A 21284-nucleotide genomic window follows, 5' to 3' on the forward strand; every position below is an offset into this window, starting at 1 on the left:
TTAATAAAATGACAAGAAAGAAATTGCCGATTTTTTTTAATTAACAAAATGTGCACTTTCTTAACAAGACCGTAATAAACAGATAATATGTACAACAACTTTATATATTTCACGCTTATTGTTCAAGTATCATTGTCTAACATAATTTATTATTTATCATAAAATAATTAATTACTTTTGTAAATCTTTTCACAGAAATCTAATTTTTCATACTCAATAGTTTCTTAGATTTTTCGTGTTAACAAGTTACAAACTAATAGATGAAACTCAAATGCTAATATTGAATATAACTACGCATAAAAATATAAATATTGAAGAAAATATGGGAGTCACGTATACATATAGATTGCAATAGACTGATATTGATTTATAAATGTTTAATTAAAGTGGTAACTTTAGCAATAGCACAACATTTGCGAATTCTATGAATATAAGTTTGATAGTATTAGTTTGATTACTTTACTGCTGTTTAGTATTAGAAAAATTGCGTAATTTATTAATTTCCTATTGTTTTCCATAATTATTATAACATAAAGCAGTCATTTATATCTGTGCTATGAAAATTTGTTAGAAAGGGGACGATCCAGCAAATCAAACGAAACAAGGAAACAATTCAGAGAAAACCTAACGTATTACTTGTGGCACAAGCAAATCTTGCTTAATCTCTTATGTTCGTATTCCTGAATATTAAAAATTGTTATTACGAATAACAATATTTTCAATATTCTAAGACACAAAATACAAATAAAATACAAATGTTTAAAACTTTCGTGTCGTTAATATTTCCATGAGATTGCAATATAATACAAATATTACTGCCGAGTTGAGTTAAAAACGAAGAGCCTCTATTAGCATTTATAATTTTATGCTCTTTGTATTTGAAATTTATAGAGAAACGTAAATAGGATAAGGAAAGGTACAGCAATATATTTTTCTATTATAAACTGTAGTATGATATATGTAAGAATGGAGCCGCGTATTCAAAACTATTACGGTGTGTTTAGGGATCAAGTGAACGAATGCTCGTTCTTCTTTCACATTCAGTAAAATTCAATTGTTATGAATGAATATAATTGGCAACTGAATAAAAGAATACTCGTGTCCTATTATGAGAAATAACAGAATCGTGATAGTTTGATTCGACCTTGACTAATACTGATTACTATAAAAATATAAATAAAATTTATACTAATTAAAATAGCTTTAGGAAATATATTCATGTTATTGATAAGGTGTATGTATATACATAGGTACATACTTGTTATGAATAATGATAGTGACAATTTTATACGTTTGCATGATAGTGAAACTTATTAACATAACAATAAAGAAATATATTTTTTAGGAAGACATTAGAATTCTAAAGTAAAATAAATATTCTTTTAAACTACTTTTCTAATTTGGGACAATGTAAATTATTTCATTATGTGTATTATTAAATTGAAGATGTACGTGGAGAAAAATATGAATGGAAATAATTTTAATAAATGGGGACAATGAGTAATTGCATGAATTAATGAAATCAATTCGACAACTAATCATAAGTTTATTTTATTAGTAATGATGAACGAAAAACGATCTAAAGCATTATTATATTATCTAGAGAATTATTCAGTATTTCAAATGATTTACTTCTGTCAGTAAAGCGCAGTAAAGATATTTTTATTACTATTTTAAATTAGGAGTGTTATGCAGAGTTTGAGAAAGATACAATTTCAAACAAAGAAACGAAATTTCGGGAAATAACATATTTTTATTTCTGTAACTTATGGTATAAGGTCAAATATTTAAAATTTTTGTTTTATACGTATGTCGTAATTATTGCTTAATTGTAATAAAAATCGAAATATTTTCTGATAATAGTATATATCAGTATACTGTTCAGGAAATTATGACCGGAAATATAGATATGCTTAATAATTATATTTAATAAAATTAAATATTGAAGTTAATATTTAATGAAATTAAATATTGAAGTTAATATTTAATGAAATTAAATATTGAAGTTAATATTTAATGAAATTAAATATTGAAGTTAATATTTAATGAAATTAAATATAATTTAAAATGCTGTTTTTAAGTGTATAAGTTTTATATTCTTATGCTGGTTACAAAATGAAATAAATTATTCACTGTTCCAGTTATATGAATACCTGACTAAAGAGTTGTCTCTAAAGCTAGCCTTACATGATGAGCCGGCCGCAAGGTTAACCTACCAGGTAATGATGGGTTCAGTACGTTTTGAATTATACATTTGATTAAAATTTGAAGCAATGGAAAAATTCAATACAATTTGGCCACTTTAAATTTTTAAATCGGCTAAGTGTCAGGAGCACATTAACCCATATATGACTTTTATAAAAATTACAGTCAATGAATCTCAAATACATTATATCATATACTACTATTAAAAACATTGGAGTAAGTGAGTTTATAAACTTCTTGATATAAGTGAGAAATTACTTACTAACATCTTAAATTTTAATTAATTATACATTGAAAGAAAAATTATTCACTATGACGGATTATGTGCTACGCATAGTGACGTCCTGTCACCTCATAATTTGAACCCATCACTGGTCGCAATTCCACCCTCGCGGTCAGCCTTATCGTGTAGGGGCGACTTAAGTTAATAAATAACAATTTTGTAATGAATGCTGTACGCTATCTTTCTGCTCTACGTTGTAAGTTAGAGCCGAAATACTGTGTGACAAAAGAACTGAATACTTAATTCTGATATATAATTTATGCGTTGGTTAATTAATTAGTTACCTTAGCTAGCCTTATTTTTCATTTTTTCTATAACAAAAAATCGATATTTAACTAGAAAGTTTATTAACAAAATAATTTGTACGAGATATGCATGCGTGCAAGTAAAGTTTATTGAGTGAATGGTAATCAAATTTGGTTTATTGTTTATTTATATAGTTATTATATATGTACAATTTTTTTCAAATTTAAAACTTTAGAATATTTACTTTTTGAAAGGTATACTTGTATAGACTATCCATCTGTTTACACATAGTTTAATTAATTACATAGAACAAGGTACTGGCTACTTAATATTATTAAATAGATTTAATTATTGATAATGATAATATAATTGCATTGAAAATGTAGTCCTTTGTCGAAGTAAACGATAATCTGAGCGCGTTATGTCAATAATTTTATTGTTTACGTTATGTAATATGTATAAACGAAATAAAATTAGATTTTTACTACTTAGAAATTTAGTCAATTTAGTATAATAATCTATTACCTATTTACTCTTGGAAAGTTAAATTTTTTAAATTTGTTGAACGTAATGCAATCTCGTATGTCATTTACTGCTATTAAATATTAAATACAAATAATGCTATTAACTGATGTCTAGTAATAAACCAAAAAATATTTTTCCAGAAGAATACAATGTATAAACAATTTAACATTAAAACAAAAACAATGATCAGTAAGAATAATGGTATCAGCAATTATAACACAGATGCAGAATACAAAAATAGTAATTTAGCAATGTGATTGATCTATATGCTTATCTCGATAAATTGAATTATATTTTTGACATATATTATGCAAGATTTGGAATAGTGTAAGAACGTTATTACTCATGTCATAGGATGTAATAAATCACTACATCATAATGTTTCGTGCTACTAATGATTTTATTTTATTTTGTAATGCGCGTAAAACTTTCATGACGATTGTTCAAAAGTGTAAAATTTGTTGTGCTTGTAATACCAGATTTAAAAGATAATACATTCAGTTCTGTTTACATTAGGATTGGTTTCAACATGCCATTCGTAAGATATAAAGGAAGTTAAAGATACTTCAACTTCTTTTTATTGAAGAGCTATTCACTACTTTTGTAACGATTAATGAAGAAGGGAGTAGGATATGTTCACTTCTTAAAACCATTTTGGAAAACGACTGAAGATGTTACCGATGTCGTTTCGGCGAGCCGCGATTTCATCGGCTATAGAAGTTCTTGGTTCGGAGAAAAGCGGTCGAGAGCTATACTTCCGGTCTAAGTGATCGACCATTGGTTTGTAATATGATTCTCCTTTGTCGTAGTTGCATCCGTAAACACGCGTGCGTGGCCTGCTGAGGATTGGCCTTGACATTTTTACAGGACTGCTCCACCGTCAACTGAAATTGGAATAATTCATTTTCAAACATTATTGAAATTCAATGTCATCAATATACAACATGTCGGATAACAGGCGTTAGAAATTTAAAATAATGATTCTATATGCTAAAATCAGACGAAAACAAAGAATGACGATTTCGTATTGAAGACCTCGTTTTCGAGTTATTAACCTTCATTGGACGGATGTTAGCTCCTACGTGACATTGTACATCTCAGATCTGAGAATCTGACTTCTGATAAGGATTAGTTATTAAAAAACTTAAAATACGTAAGAAAAGTATCTGACTTTACGTGGGTGATTCTACAAAACTAAAAATTCTTTGCAGCTTTTTCTTTTTAATACCTTTAAGAGCGTTGAATTGTATTCTATTTTGGTCGTAGAGAAAGATTATAACTGTAACTACTATTCAGAACTGGTAAACTTGTACCCAGGACAGTACAAGGACAAGAAGAGTCCTTCGTTCACACCAATTGACTTTGCCTTTTCTCAGTAGTTGTGACCGGTTCGGTCAATTATACGTTTCTGTCGAAGGTAAGTGCGTATGAGATCAGGCGAGGCCTATTCACGACGACTAATTAGACTCGCATACTTTCCAGATGCAAGTTTACCAGCGATTCGAAATAATTGTAATTGACAATCTATTAGTACTCTTAGTTCCTGCATTGGCAATGCGTTAACAGTGAACACATTATCGGTAATCTTTATACGAGGGTAAGTTAATAATTATCTGGAATGTAGCTATAACTTTTAGCTACATTAATCCTTTTGCTTCTCAACGTACTTGGTCCATCATTCAAAAAGCTTTCTTATGCCTCTTAAAAATAACATTTTTGGCTGATTTTGACTAGTGAATCATGTATGCACTGCTTCCGGTACTGTTATTACGAGCCAGAAAGTAAATGACAAAAAATATAATAGAAACGTCTACAATCACATAGCAAGAAAATGTTTAAAAGACCACCCGCAGAAAAATTGATGTTTGCAGTTCTTTGGGACTCACATTGTCTAGTATTGCTTGGTCTTGATCCTTCTATCCATCACATATTTAGTTCACTTACAGACGTATTAAGGGGCTGTCAATTCACCTCGCATCAAAAAGTAATATCCATGGCTCACTGTCCAGTCGAGAATGTTATTTTGGAGTGGTATAAGAAAACTTTTTCAGCGGCGGATAAAGTACGTTGAAAAACAAAAGAACTGTACTGAAAAATGTTGTCAATGCTGAATTAACTCAATAATTTTTTATTTGTATTGAAATAAAAGTTATAGCTACATTACGGATAATTATTGACTCACCCTTGTACATTAATATTCTTATAAATGTTCAAAGACTGATTTTTCTAGTATACGCTGATAGTATTGATCATAAATCGGGTGGATTATTTAAAATGTGTAATTATATTTAGCAATCCTATATTATAGAATAATTACGGGGGAGATGCCGCACTATCCACATTTAAAGGATGAGGATAAAAAATGACTGCATCTTCACTCATATATGTTTAAGTCTGTTTGTTTGGTTACGTTAGTTGGGCCAGAGCGAGTTTATTTGCTATATTCGCAGATTGTTACGTCCTTTATGCACTGCAATTTAGGAGTCTATCGGGGTCGTAAGGCCAAATACGTTTGATCGTGGCGATGCACGGGTCGCTGAATGACTCAATCGGTTTGCTTGAGATCCTCATGGAAAGTGGCAGGTCGTGGATGAAAGAATCGATTTGTTAACGAATGACAACGATTTAATAACACTTCTACAGATCACGTCGCGCGTTTGAGTATTCGTGTCACGACTGAATGAATGAATGTCTGAATGTCTGAAGTCTCAATTCTTGGTTTTACAAAAGTTCTCTTATATACCGATTCTTGTTGGCATCGGTCGACCAATCAGGAGCTTTACTAATTTCTATTGGTGCGGGGCTGCTTACATTTTTCGCAGCTAAAAATAGTGGTCAGGGAATTCGCGATCGGTGGAAAAACCCTGACCTAACGGTACGGAACGCGCGGTGACCTGCGTTTATTGGGGGCGGTCATAAACGCGACGCAGAGTCGAAAGGTGATCGTTTAGAAAATAATTGCTAGGGCTAAACTTCGGTTCTAAGCCGAAACAGATGTTGTGCTTAACTAAAAAATGGTCCAAATCCTAACATCACTGGAGGTATCGGTCTGATGGTTACGGGTTTTACAATGCTCTTATACGTCTAGAAATTGGTATACTTTCAACAAAGTCCTTAGGACTGAACACAGATCTTGCAGTTTTTCGAGGTAAATCTATCGCATGTTACCTTCATATTTGTACTTTTTGTTTGTTTCTACTATGATAGTAATTAAACATTCATAGTTTTTCATACTCTAACTTTTGTAATACGTTATGGGTATTCTGTGAAATATTTCTTTGTCAGAATAAGTTATCACATCTTATATATAGGTTATCTACAAAATATACAGAAATAGGAAAGTATGACATTTCACCCGGACATTTGACATAGATTTTGCATTTTTGTGAAAAAAATTATGTCTTTCGTGTTTAAAATACAAAAAATGTGATTCAAAATATCTGTCTCACCTTCGAAACACCTTTATGAAATTAGGTCATCACTTACTTAATTCTACAAGTAGAAAATAATCGGCAAATATTTTGAAGTCTCCAGGAAATATTATTTTACAAAAAATAAAATACCAGAAGAAATTACGCTAATTGCGCATAAAAGGGTACACCTTACCGATTTTTATAATCTTTATACGTATTAGAGGAAGATATTTTAAACAACTTTTTCCTACATATATAACCGTCGCGCGACCTTAGTTTTCGAAACATTTGCAAAAAATTGCTTCTACTATCATATTGAATTTTGCTTATACGTACGCGTCCATGGCAACGTATGGGTCAACTACCGAGCTCGAACATTGCCTTCGAAACCTTTACTTACTCTCAGTGGTATAAGTTAACCCAGTAGAAAACTCTAAAAAAGAATCCCCTAGGAGACCCAACACGTTATAAACACCCAGTGGGTATAGATTGACCCAGTGGACAAAGGTAACCTAACCTATCTCTCTTACGTTCTGTGATTGTTCACTGGGTCAACTTAGACTGTACATGTATAAGATTGTATAGGCCATTGGGTATACTTCCAATGACAGGCCAATGAAGCCAACATCCGAGTACAGGTATATACCTCTGAATCTCTTTTCGTTACCTCTCTGATGCATGCGCATTACACTCCAGGGAACATACAAGAGATGGAACTATATTCTTCCCATATATTTCCACCCTTCCATCTTGACTTCAGTACGCAGTTCCCATGTCTCATTAGTCTTATACGCATATGACTTAGACCCCCTGGGTTTGTATAGGGTGTTAGGTCACCTGGGGGATTCTGTTTTTACTTTTATCCGCTGGGTTAACTTATACTACTGACATTAAGTAAAGGTTACGAAGACAATGCTCGATAGTTACAGTTAGCCCAACCCTTGTAATATTGGTTGTCAGGCCTGTATAGAAACAACAGAGAAGTGGCCGTTACATACTGACTGCATACGAAGTCACGAACGCATACATGTAAGCAAATTTCAGAGTGATACTAGCAATAACTTTTTGCATATATTTCGAAAACTAAGGTCCAGTGGCGGTTAGATGTAAAAAAAAAAAAAGAAAAAACAAAAAGTTCGCAATGTTGATTTTTACAACATATTTTAATTTCACCAAAATCGATGAGGTGTACCCTTTTATGCACAATTACTCTGTTTTTACTCATTTTTGAAATAAAAAGTTTAAATTACCAAGTTAAAATGCAAATTAGAAATTATTCGAAATACGGCATCTCTCCCAGAAATGAGGCGTCTCTCCCAAAAGAAAACAATTTATAATTTCACTTGTTTAAAAGTGAAATATACTGAAACTTTAATTGATTTCAACGAAAATAATAACACAAGATATCCTATGTTACGAACTTTAGGAATAGTGTCAATTTTTCAAAACGTGCGTAATCTCTCCCGTACCTACTATAGTCAAACCATTTTCACACGATACAATTTTACCGCTCGAATTGTATCAATTTGTAATTTTGGAGTTACAAGGTTTTACTAATGTTAGCTGTGACACTTTGATTTCGCATCGGGTTTATCCAGATAAAACATTTTCCCGTGGCACCCTTATTACAAGTTAAGCACATGGACACTATGCAAATTTCTCGCAAATCTCTGCAGTGAATGAAAATAAAAAGTTGTTTGTAATTTTATAAATATTAATTCTTTGGTGCATATTTATTAAGATCATTCTGCTTCATTTGACGAGTATTATCTACCTACCCTAAAAGTTACGAATACTCTTTTTTTTATCACCCGGTATATTTTATATTTGCAGTGAAATAAACTGAAAAAACGAAACAAATTGTATTGATTTCAAACAGGCGCAGTCAAAATAATCAATCGTTTAGTGTAGTTTTTGAAATGGAAGTCATTATACTGTTATTCCTGCAAATAGTAATTACTTTAATATTTAAACTAACCCAGTCACTGTGTGAGTGAAGGATTGCAAACTTCACTTTGATGGATTCAGTACTATATTGAATATGTATAACTAAACCATGATTTCGAAACATTCTTCAATCCTTAATGCATATGAAATTGAAAAATGTGTACAATGAATCAGTATTCCATGTGTGATCTATAGTGTAAACTAGAATCTACATCGGAATAAATATAACGAGTAAAATTTTCTTTTGCCAATTTATGAACTACGAAATGCTACGTTACTCACGATCCTTCCTTTAACAACATATTCGAAATTTAAAAGAATTGGAGTCGAGACCCTCTTTCCTAGATAATTACATTTATTTTATTAGATACTAAGTTTAAAAGACTATAAATTGTTTCTGTGTCTTTTTTTAATTATATCAATAATTTGGGCACAATTCAAAATGATACAAGTAAACAACCTCTACATTATAAAAATCAAAATATTCATTTGTAATTGTAATAATTAACATTTTAACGTGCATTACGAAAAGTATTATATTTTATTCGTCTTACTAAAAATGACACATTTGTTTTCGATTTAACTCAAAATATTACGTTTTGTTTTTCTCCGCAAAGGAAAGCACATTAGTACGATTTGGTATGAAGAAAAGTATGTTATGTCCTACTGAATGTTCAAATGTCATCTTCTTCGTGCTGAAACGATGAAAGTACTCATCTTGACAAATCCGAGATATGCTATTATCCATAAGGAGAGATGGAATGTATTCCTTTTCTTGGATAGTCAAAATGTACTACTTTTTGTACGACAAATGAGACATGCTACTTTTTGTAACGTAGGTTGACTTGTACATTAACATAAAATAAATTACAGCAATGAAGTATGTTTTATATAAATTTACATGCGAAAATTGAGTGTTAAATGGAATTTTAAACGAGTGAAGCTGACCTGTTACACGGCGGTAAAGAGGGAGAGGAGAGAGGGAAGAAAAATAACATTCGCTATTTGCATGTGGTCGAACCGCAGTGTACTCTATAGCCAAATTTATGTATTAATAATAGTCACATGGGTTTAGACCAGCGATGCTCAAGTATCACCGAGACTAGTGCGAGCAGTTGAAAGTGGTCGCGAATGAGCAAGCGATTTCAAGGTCGACTTCGGCAGCAGAGTGGGGAGTTGTCGAAGTTACTCTACGACCGTTTCTCACGGAGTGGGAAACCAGCCTCATATTAGAAAGCATACATTTCCTTTTACTCTCGCATTACAGGTGGTTCTCTACAGTTCGGTGAGAGTTAATTCTTAACTTTTTGACCGCACAAGGGATTCTTTTGCGTTTTCATGTAACAAATTTCTCAGCATTTAAATTTTTCAGCGCACAAAAGTACAGGAATCATCGAGGAAAATAATCGCTATTACTGTTCGTTCTCTTCAGAAGATCATATATCCTCTTTTAGAAAATGATATGTGTGGTACGTTTATGTCAACAAAAAACTAGCGACAAAACTTAATCTACCAAACAATATTATCTAAAAATTAAGACAAAAATAGATCCTTACCTTAACATCTTACTATCAGAAGTTCCAGCGGTTCAATTTGAAAAAAAAAATTGTTTCTTTAAGTTAGTTTAAACATAAAAATATTTCATAAATAAGACTTAAAATACGGGTGAAACGTAACTTTAAGCGTACTGGTTACCAATCTATATATAACTATCTTGGATCGATTTATTGGGACCTATTGTTACAACATTTATCTGCCGATCAAGCAGTTGACACACTATATTTTCATTTAAATAGGTGTATTGAACTTTTCTTCCCAACTAGTATGATCCGTCAATCTACATTTCCTATTTGGTTTATTCAGGAATTAGTTACCTGTACTAAAGCAAAAAAAGCTACTCAGCTATGAGCTACTGGTAGATACAAATGCACAATGCTCGTTCGGATTATCTTCGTTTCTCCGCTCTTAGGTTGAAATGTAAAAATCTTACAACAGAATTTTGGAAGAATTATACAAGTCGCGCTGAGAACAATATCCATCGCAATATTAAATGGTTTTGGAGCTTTATCAGATATATTAGAAACTCTGATGAGCGTCCGTCTACAATGTATTTTAGAGATAAACTCTTAAGTAATAATAAAGGCGTAGTTGATAATTGTGCAAGTTTCTTTGGGTCCGTTTACAAATCTAATGTAAATTGTAATACTAACTTCGATTATGGTTTGGATTTGCCATTGGTCGATTTGGATATTACAATTGGAGAAATTTACAATACCATTGAGAGCTTGGACGTTAATTCAGGACCTGGAACCGATGGTATTGCTCCTCTGTTCTTCAAATCTTGCAATTTCATCTTGTCTAGGATATTATCGCTCATTTATAATAAATCATTAAATACTGTTATTTTTCCTCAGCCATGGAAAACGTGCTTCATTCGCCTCACAGGGGAAGTAATTCTTCAAATATAGAAAACTATCGTCCTATTAGTTTGCAAAACTGTATGCCGAAATTATTTGAAGGGATTGTAGCTCATAAGCTTTTTGTGCTACGTAAACACACTATTATTGATCAGCAACACAATTTTATGGTTAGCAGATCTACTTGTCTCAATTTGGTATTTTATCAGCATTATTCATCTCACAGTATTGAAAAAGGATTATAAGTTGATGCCATTTATACCAACTTTAGGAAAACTGTTGATTCAGTAAATCATTCAGTCCTGTTAGCTAAACTGCATGCATACGGCCTCTATGGTACCGTATTAAATTAGCTTCATAGTTTTGTATCTGGTAGATCTCAAATTGTCCACTAAATATTACATCTGAAGTGCCACAGGGTCCTCATCTTTGTCTTCTGCTTTTTGTACTATTTATCAACGATATTTCCGAGTGCTTATTTTATAGTTACTTTTTATTGTTTGCCCATGACTTGAAGTTGTATCACACCATTCAGGACTCGCTTAGCCATAACAAGGGGTCCAACAAGACCTCGCGAACCTCGAACGCTGGTGTCTACGTAATAAATTGTACCTTAACTTATCTAAGTGCTCTGTAATTCATTTTACCCACTCGAGAACGATCTCGTCCTACAATAATTCTATAAACGGGTCTACGTTAGTATCGAGTGAGTAAATTAAAGATCTTGGAGTTCTTTGCTGTTCAGATTTATCTTTCATAAAGAACGTTATTGATATTTCCAATAAAGCCCTTAGAAACCTCGACTTTATCTACACAGCATCTAGATGTTTTATAAATGTTTACACTTTAAGGTTATTGTACTGCGCTATTGTTCGCCGGCATTTAGAATATTGTTTTGTGGTATGGTCACCATATCTTCGTTATTTTAATGACATAATTGAAGCTGTCCAACATCTTCTTTCTTTTTACATGGGATCTTTTATGTCAGTAACTGATCATGACTATGCACCTTTCTTGCCTCGTCTTAATCTTTTGGCGCTTGAGCAGCGTAGAGTTATGTTGAACCTATTGTTTGCACACAAAATATTGAATGGCGCTATTAACTGTCCATCTATTCTTATGAAATTTTGCATATGCATATCTTTACCATCTATTAGACAGAATGTCTTTCTCTACCATGAGTGTCACCAAACTCAATATGGCCACTTCAACTGTCTCAATCACGTTTTTATAAATGTAAATGAATTTAATGTATTTCTTAACTTTTTCGGTTCACATCATACCATTAGGCGGTATGTCGTATATGTCGTATTTTATTGAATTCTTAGGTGTTTAACGCTGTTATTTTTGTTACTTTCTCTTTTATTATGGTATACTAAAGGGTTGCTAGCTGGTATATGAATAAAATGAAAATGAAAGACTTATATAGTGTGTTTGGCTACAAGTAGGAGGAAACGTCAAAATAAGAGACGCAAACATAAAACGAAATTCAAGAATAACGAAAATATAATAGAATCTTCATTTGTTAATCGTAAATGTTTAGGGATAGATTAAGAGAAAATAGCGCTAACTACAACTATGTTTAAAAACACTTTAAACACTTATATATTAGTAAATGAAAGCTCAAATGTAATTCTATTATTCTAAATTTTTGTTTTATTTCAATATCTAGAACTACACCAAAAATTTTGTTCACCTGTAAGTCTTCTATAAGTTTAATAAGTTTTATATTCATGTAAAATATATTTAAATGATAAATTGATCAAGTAAAACAATTAGTGATCGGCCTCTCAGTACTAGATGCGTATTTCGATTAATATTATCAGATTGTGTAGGAAATGGGATCTCTTCTTGTATTCTTAAAAGCAAATAAATCTTTCTCGTAAAAGTAAATTTTGATAAAATTACGGAATAGTTTACGATACTATTCGGCCTGTTTTAAATTTGTGTGGAATGAAGCCGAATTGTCTGCTATTTCTTCTGTGGGACTGAAGTCTTCAATCGCCATAGAAATGTCGCTACGTGAGCTCACTAAAAGTGAAAAGCCATAGACGTCAGACAAAAACAGTGAATAGGTGTGGGTTTATGAGTATGCAATCGTAGATAAAGTTGATTAAATACCCAGGGGCTGATCACACATACAAGTACACGGTATGTGTGCATTGCGCAGTATTGCCATATCGTGGGACAAAATATTTTCCAGTGACGTCATAGAGTACCGTGCGATATTTGACTGTATTGCCTATGATATCATTGGAAGACATTTTGTCTCGGCATATGGTAATACTGTGTGAATACGCCCGTCAACAGCGTCATTATGTCAGCACTTTCGAATCGAGTTCTAGTTTTTATTAATGCGTAATTAATAAATGAGCTACTTCTATATAGAGCCATGAGTAAAGTTATACGTTATAATATAGTTATTATTACATTAAATTATATTATATTATACAGGGTGATTCTCTCGCTAGAAGATTTAAGGTTGTGCCGATATGAAAACATCACAGCAGAACTCTATTGTGACGTAAGAAGCCCACAAGACTCTTATGCGCTTTCCCACTGCAATGTTTTTGCGGCGGTACTGTCTTTGAGTCTCCTAGTGAGAGGATCCCCTTGGACAATGCAGTGTAGTATAGTGTTAGTGATATAGTGATGTTAATCTCGGCACTCGGTCGCCGAGATATGTAGCCGTCGAGCCTTCTTTTTACAAACCAAGTTTGATGTATCTTTGTTATAAATAATTGGAATCATGTCGTGTTTGATATTATTTTCACCAGGAAATCCGTTATTATTTCCGATATTATTATTGCCCAAAAATCCGTTTGCAAATAAGAAACTTCAATTTTTCCTATTTAAATCCCTAATGCTATCCATGTCTTTTATGGCCTCCTTATTCTCGGGCGTCGAACTCGAACGCGATGGTTTCAAGAATTGGTTTCTCGACGGCACATATCAAACGTGGTAATGGGGATAGACCGCGGCTCTCGGCCATGTGGACGAAACGGCTCTCGTTCGCACATTACTCTACATAGAGTATGCAGCCGAATAGTATGTACAATTGGACACAAGGAGATTCCTTATGAAAAAGTAAAAAAACAATATAGAATAAATTCTTTCATTTTTGGCTTAGTTTTCGAGATAATCGAGTTTCGAAACAAATTTCGATAAATACGGCTACGATACCACTCACATAGAGATATATGCTGATCATGTTCGTAAAGATATACACATGACAGTAAAGTTATCAATTTCAACAATTTTGCAATTAATAATTATAAAAAAATGGATATTATGATGTGCGTGTATGTGTCGTGCGCGTGTGGTGCGTGCGCGTGCGCTGTGTATTAGTACGGAAATCGCCTGTTAGCCGAACCACGCACTTCGCCATGTGAAAGTTTCTATTATATCAAATGTTCCAATTAACAAGTTATTGTGTTTTATATTCTTTTTTTATGATACACAAAGGTATGTAGTTGTGTTCTTGTAACCACATGCCTGTACCGTTATTGCACATGTACCATAGGAGTTACTGTCTATCATTATTCTTAACAATACTAAACACAATAGTAGACAAAATCCATCTGTTTGTTCTTTCATGAATCTATTAATTCGTAAATATGTAAGTATGAACTGCTTACATATACGATATACAGGGTGTTTCTAAATTCGTGGAAAAACTCGGAGATGTAGATAGTAGACAAGAAAATAAACCGAAAACTTCATATACAATATTGTCGGAAACGCTTAGTTTGTTAGTTATAAGCGGGTTTATATTTCGTAAAATACCGATATGACAGTATCCCATCCCCTTTAAAGGACTAGGCATCTCTGGGCCTAAGTGAGCCTCTGACGACTCGCAACGCATGTCGAGAGATACTTCATCAAATGGAAAAGCGTACTTTCTAATTCAAAGTACTATTGATATTTATCTACGACTAAGGGGTTGCTTTGGCATTTTTAGAAAGTCGAAAATTTTGCTTTCTCATAAAGGGATATCTTGAACCCGTTTAAATAACGTGGAAAAGATTTCATACTAAAATATTAAAAATCCGACTAGAGTATTAAGGAAGAACGCTGTGTGTGAATAATAACGACTTACCATATGTTTATAATCGATGTTCGAAATGCCCTCCACCCTCACGCAAACACATCTCTAGTCTTTTCCGAAAGGTTTCCTGAATTTTCAGGAATATTTCCGGATTCGAAGATATTTCTCCATTCAAACCGAATTTCATTTTTAATATTTTAGTATGAAATCTTTTCCACGTTATTTAAATAGGTTCAAGACATCCCTTTATGAGGAAGCAAAATTTTCGACTTTCTAAAAATGCCAAAGCAACCCCTTAATTGTAGATAAATATCAATAGTATTTTCAATTAGAAAGTTTGCTTTCCCATTCGATAAGATATCTCTCGACACGCGTTGCGAGTCGCCAGAAGCTCACTTAGGCCCAGAAATGCTTAGACCTTTATAAGCTCGAGGCCTCGTCAAAGCCTGGACACTGACCTTAAAGGGGATGGATCACTGTTACATCGGTATTTTACGAAATATAAAATCGCGTATAACTAACAAACTAAGCGTTTCCGAGAATATTGCATAGGAAGTTTTCGGTTTATTTTCTTGTCTTCTACCTACATCTCCGAGTTTTCCCACGAATTTAGAAACACCCTGTATATTATACGTTGCTCGATAAGTCATATTTTGCGATAGTCGTAATTGTTTACGTACGGATTGAATTAGATGTTACTCGACAGCACCCTTTGGGGTCATGTGTAGACTATTATCAAGGGTGGTTCTAGTTTTAAAAATTCCAAAATAGTTTCTTTCTTCAACTTGTGTGTCAAGGGATGAGTGGAAAGGGAGAGTGAGAAATACTAGCAGTAAGTACGAGTGAAGTGAGATACTTATGCCTCTTCACAAGATTGTAGTATTGGTTTCAACGTTGTTAAAAAAAATATTTTTGAATGTCAGGACAAACAAAATGACAAAAATATTGAGTGGTTGGTTCCAAGAACTGGTGGTAATACAAACGGTCCGTAAATCCGGAAGAATTCCAGTTCCAAAACTAATAGAACGTGATGTACACGAAGAAATTAATTTCTGGGCAGCACAAAAAACTCTTAAAAGGCTTAACGTTCATGCTGCCAAGAAAAAAAGGAAACTAATGCTATCTAAGAAAAATATCAAACAGCGTCTGGTATTTGACAAGAAGTATCAAACGTAGACAATTTCTGAATGTGAAGCATGCCTAGTGTTGAATTTGAGAAGGTGTTTCAGTACAGTCTCAGCATGTTAAACAAACAATCGAACACGGCACGAGGGCAGAAATACTATGTTTTGGGCATGCATGACCGCTTTTAGTGTTGGTTCATCGCATTGAAACGAAGGGATAATGTAATATATATATATATATATACAGGGTGTAACAAAAATGTCGCAGTTCCTTAAAAGGGGTGATTCAGGGGGTGATTTGAAACAACTTTTTCCGTAGCGAAAATGTAAGATGAGGCTTCGTTAACGAGTTATTAATGAAAAACACCGGCCAATGAGAGCGCGAGTTTGCCGTTTCATAATCACAAAGCATATTGCGTCGCGCGTTATTAGTTACATCGTCGACCGTATTTTCATAAAGCACCTTCTGTCGCGTTCATTCATAAACAAAGGCACAGGGCTTCCCTTTTCTACTGCCATGAACACACTCCTAATTAAATATCGGTCTCCCTGTTCGCGACGCTGGAAATTCATTTTCAATTTTCCCGTCGAGAAACGGGCTCAGATTATCTTTATCACTCCCGAGGGGGAGGAGCAAGAAAAAGGGAAGAGGAAGAAGCGAGTTCGCCATGAGAAAATCGCGAGACACGAGCCCCGTGAAAAATTCCTGGCGGACGTGATTCGAGCGACTAAATGGCCGACTGTCGTTTAAATTCCGTTCGCCTACTCTGCACGAACGCTCGCTGGACTCTTAACTGTGAAATATTTGTATAATAACGCGGTGGTTCGTGGCGGGACGATTGAAAAACTCAGGGAATTCCGATTCGATCTAAGGCTGACCCCTCGCCTGCACGATTTCACGCTCTTTACAGGCGAGCTTTGAATTTTCTGCATTTCTGAGAGCCTGTCTTCAAACTCCTCTACTCTATATACTCTAATATGAAACACTTTTCACATTTTCTAGAGTCCCAAAAGTTTTAAATGTTTCAAATACCTTTTTGAATTTTTTGAAGTTTTTTTATTAATATACTCTAATAGGGGACACTATTCACATTTTTTAGAGTCCCATAAATCTTATCTTTTTTAATTTTCTTTTTTGCAGATATGTATTGACTTCTAGGAAACACTTTTTTATTTTATATAATATTCTTCAACTTCAATTTTAACATATATTGACTTTAATCTGCTAATGAAATTTCTTAATATTCCGATATGTCAGATTTAACGCGTGTTTCGTATTAAGGTAAGTAACTCTAATTTCAGATCGAAGTTGAGCGAAAATCGCAAAAATAAATTGCCAGACACGTTTTCCTGAAGTACCTTGATACGTTTTTGAGGACCCCACACGGCGAAAGCTCAGAGGTCGAAGAATGTCGCTTATCGAGCATCCACCGACGTCATATTTCATTTTCCTTTTTCGTTTTTTAACAAGTCGGGAGCTCCCAGCATGCAGAAGGGTCTGTTTCCGAGCCAAGGTAAATCAAGAGTCACTCTGTAACGAGTACTGTCGATCGGTTCTCGAACCTCCGTCTAGCATCAAAAATAAACGCACCGTAAAAATCTGTCGCGAAAAGTCGTTTTACGATCGATGTACAGCACAAAGGCTGCTGAATTAAATTACCGTCACGAAGACAACGGCCGAAAATAATTGAGAATTATTGGTTGCGTCAATATGAAACACATGTACGTTCAATATTTATGCAGGTAAAGTTTGTGAAACGGTTAGCGACGTGATTATTTCGGGCCTGCATCTTGTCAAGCACCTCTCTACCAATTTATTTTAACCTTTTGCTATAAAAATTCACGAGAACCGTTTAGGGGAGAAAAAGGGTGGAAAATGAGTGAATGGAACTTCAATTGGACACGAAAATAGGAGACCTTGTGGTTGATGAATTCTGAAAAATCACTCAAATTAATGCATAATATTTCCTTGTTATGAATTTCTTGTTAAATTCATTAACACGAAAATTCGAAAAACTAAAATATTTTTCTGCTCTTCTGAAGATATGCAAAAAATTAAATTTCGTTTTTTAATTTGAGTTCCCCTAAATGTGAGAATAATTTCGATATAATAAGTAAATATTATACTTTTAGGTACCTTTCGAATAGTACCTACCATGTAAAAAAAGCCTATCTATTATCAGTACCCACCATAAGAAGAGTGTTTAAGTTCTTTTCAACCACTGTCCAAATTTGTATATCAACCATTTTAGTATTCCTGTAACTCATCCCATTTTCCTAATGCATCTGAAAACATTTATACCAAGTGGTAAGGACTTCAAGCGACCCAAGCGTCGCCATCAAAGATTAAACAGAAATCAGAAAGCTTAAAGTCCATTTCCACTTTACCCTCCGACCTGCATCGACTCGGCCAGCGTCCAGTGATATATGGAACAACCACAGACCCCACGTAGCAGGGGCTACGAACCTCCAAATTGATTCGAATCGTTCCTGGACCATAATACTGGATAACTAATGACCCTCGTGCGGGCTGATATCGCGACAGGTACCACGGCAACTCCCTCGGTCACGTAGGATGCACCGGTACAGTAACACCGTAAGTCGTTTAAATTGCATTTCAATCGGGCCTCTGGATCGCAACCGCGCAGAGATAAATTTCGAGCTCGTTAGCCCGCATCCCAACGCGTCTACGCTCCCTGGCTAATTACTACGATTTTCCGCGGAGGATTATAAAAGAATGATCGAAAGAGAAGGAATGCATTTGTAAATGTCACGCGAGGTAGCGTCGCGATTACAGGGATCGCTGTAATGGAGAAGATTAAGGGGAGACAGAAAGGCTTATCTTATATATATATATAGATAGATAGATAGATAGATAGATATATATAGATATATATATTATAATGGCCATAAGTCAGTAGAAAAATCTAATATTAATTGTTGGGAATAGGTTCCTTGGTATCAATTTCAATGTCCTTGAAATATGTTGTCGAAATTAACATTTTGAACAACTTTACCTCACATATGTCGCTCATATGCAATGAAAGTGACACAACTAAGAAAAGTATGTTTTCCAAAATATATCTTATGATATATGTATCGTAGGATGTTAGGTATTTGGTATATCTTGTAATTTCGATGCTCCAAGCAAAGTTGAATTAGGGATGGTAAAGTAGTTAATTTCTATCATTGCAATTTCAGTTGTCGAAGGAATGTTTAATATTTCACTTCCGCATTTTGCGCCCCCACCATTCCTGCTACACACACCACCTAGTGTCAATCATACACCCAGCATCGAACATAAACCACCCAGTGCTAATCATGCACTCCAACTGATTCTACACTAAGCCAAACCAAGACTAAACATAATGTAAACCTCTACTAAACTTAATTTAAACTTATTCTAAACCTTCAGAATACGATATCCAGTGTTGACAGTATTTTTGTGTATATTTTGAAAACTAAAGCCAACTATATGGGTGACTATAGACAATCATATAGGTGTGACATGTATAGGGAGTAGTTGTTCAAAATGTTGTCATGGACAATATATTTCACGGTTATTGAAATCAGTTCTGAAGACCATATCACTAATAATTACTGTTTTGAAATTAACTTACAATTAGTCACCCTGCAATTGAGAACTATAGTCATCTATAACCCACAAGAAACCCGAGGATATAAAAACTCCTAGATTATTGTAAAGTTTGTTTCCTCTCTATTTACTAGGTAATGCATACATATATATAGGATGTAACCTGTATACCTTTCAATAGTTTCAAGGGTGATAAGATATCCCAATTGGATCACAAAGTGTCCTATAATATAGTGTCCAATCTGCTTTCGTGTTGCAGTAATAATGCCTGAAAGTTAGCACTTTACACAAATGTTCTGAAACGAAGAGAAGCTCGTGCATTGGGTTTGTTTCGGAAGGCTCTTAATAGGTGTTTAAGACTCTCGTAGACACAAGTTCTTCAATAGGATTCCTATTTTAAACAGTCCTTCCTCTGTCGATTCCTGGGCTAATCTTGAACAGCTAACTGCCGGCAGTCTTTTGGGTTACACTACATCTGTGTGAGTTATGTACTTACGTTTTTTCCACAAGCATTTTCGATCTTTAAAACTTTATAAAAATTAAACCGTAAGAGATGAAACACAATATATTAAGACTTTTTTCTTCTATTCTCTTTCTTAATATATCTACAAAATTACAAAATCCTATGACTCATACTTTATCGTATAGACATGTTAACTTTAAAGCATTATTACTGCAAAACGGAAGCTGATCGGGCACTATATTATGGGAAATTTTGTAACCCACTTGAAGTCCCCTATTACCCCTTAAAATATTGCAACGTATACCTGTTACACCCTGTATATTACATTGGTGAGTCATTAGGGAAGTAAATATATTGAACGTATTCTTTTACAAATTGTATAAGTATTAATAATACTTATAAAACTAATCCAGGAATATACTATTCGCATGTGAAGTACACTAATAGCTATTTATTAGCGATGAATGTACACGAGATTTAATAATGATACGTATAGTTTGTAGAGCTCAGGAATTAGTGCCCAGGACGAGGGTGTGACTATCGATATCGTTGTCAATAAATATTGAAATGTTACGATAATATCGTTAGGACATTAATAAAGAATACCGAATTAAAAAAGAAAAATTTACTGCTTCGTATAGGAGTTTTCCTGGCTTATGCAAAATTAAATCGCACATTTACAAAAATCGGGCATTGGAAGAATTAATAAATTTCTGCATTTCAAATGTTTTCCCTAATGAAAATAAAGACTTCGCTTTGAAAAAAATTCAAAGCGTAAGAGGAGCATTTCACAGAGAATTAAAGAAAGTAAATAATAGTAAAAGAACTGGAACAGCGGAAGATGTCCATAAATCAAATCTTTGGTATTTTGAATTGATACAGACGAAAATAGTTCTCGAAATACAGTTTATGTGAAAGTTTCTACTTTAGAGAGTGAACAAGACAGAGTAAGTATCTTTATTATTTCTATTTTATTTTTTCATTTATACGACACCTCAGTTTAACATATTATCTTACC

At 33.6% G+C, this 21284-nt stretch overlaps 2 protein-coding genes across 4 annotated transcripts in view; one reads left to right on the forward strand and one right to left on the reverse strand.

The window, feature by feature from the left end:
• Positions 1-21284, reverse strand: part of LOC143187502 (uncharacterized) — a 32085-nt gene that overhangs the window by 3482 nt on the left and 7319 nt on the right. For 2 of the 3 annotated variants that reach the window (XM_076391712.1, XM_076391715.1), the window contains exon 2: positions 3938-4143. In XM_076391712.1, coding sequence (XP_076247827.1) covers positions 3938-4118 — 181 coding nt within the window. In that variant the 5' untranslated portion in view covers positions 4119-4143. Of the gene's footprint in view, positions 1-3937; positions 4144-17567; positions 17720-21284 lie in introns of those variants that run through there. The other variant, XM_076391713.1, reaches the window with a different exon arrangement.
• On the forward strand, positions 10524-12590 carry LOC143187559 (uncharacterized). The gene is made up of 10 exons (XM_076391781.1): positions 10524-10534; positions 10589-10935; positions 11034-11168; positions 11215-11323; positions 11390-11408; positions 11455-11622; positions 11664-11742; positions 11782-12328; positions 12418-12429; positions 12485-12590. The coding sequence occupies exons 1-10, from the start codon at positions 10524-10526 to the stop codon at positions 12588-12590; spliced, it is 1533 nt and encodes a 510-aa protein (XP_076247896.1).

This window comes from Calliopsis andreniformis, unplaced genomic scaffold (genome assembly GCF_051401765.1).
Source record: "Calliopsis andreniformis isolate RMS-2024a unplaced genomic scaffold, iyCalAndr_principal scaffold0048, whole genome shotgun sequence".
NCBI lineage: Eukaryota > Metazoa > Arthropoda > Insecta > Hymenoptera > Andrenidae > Calliopsis > Calliopsis andreniformis.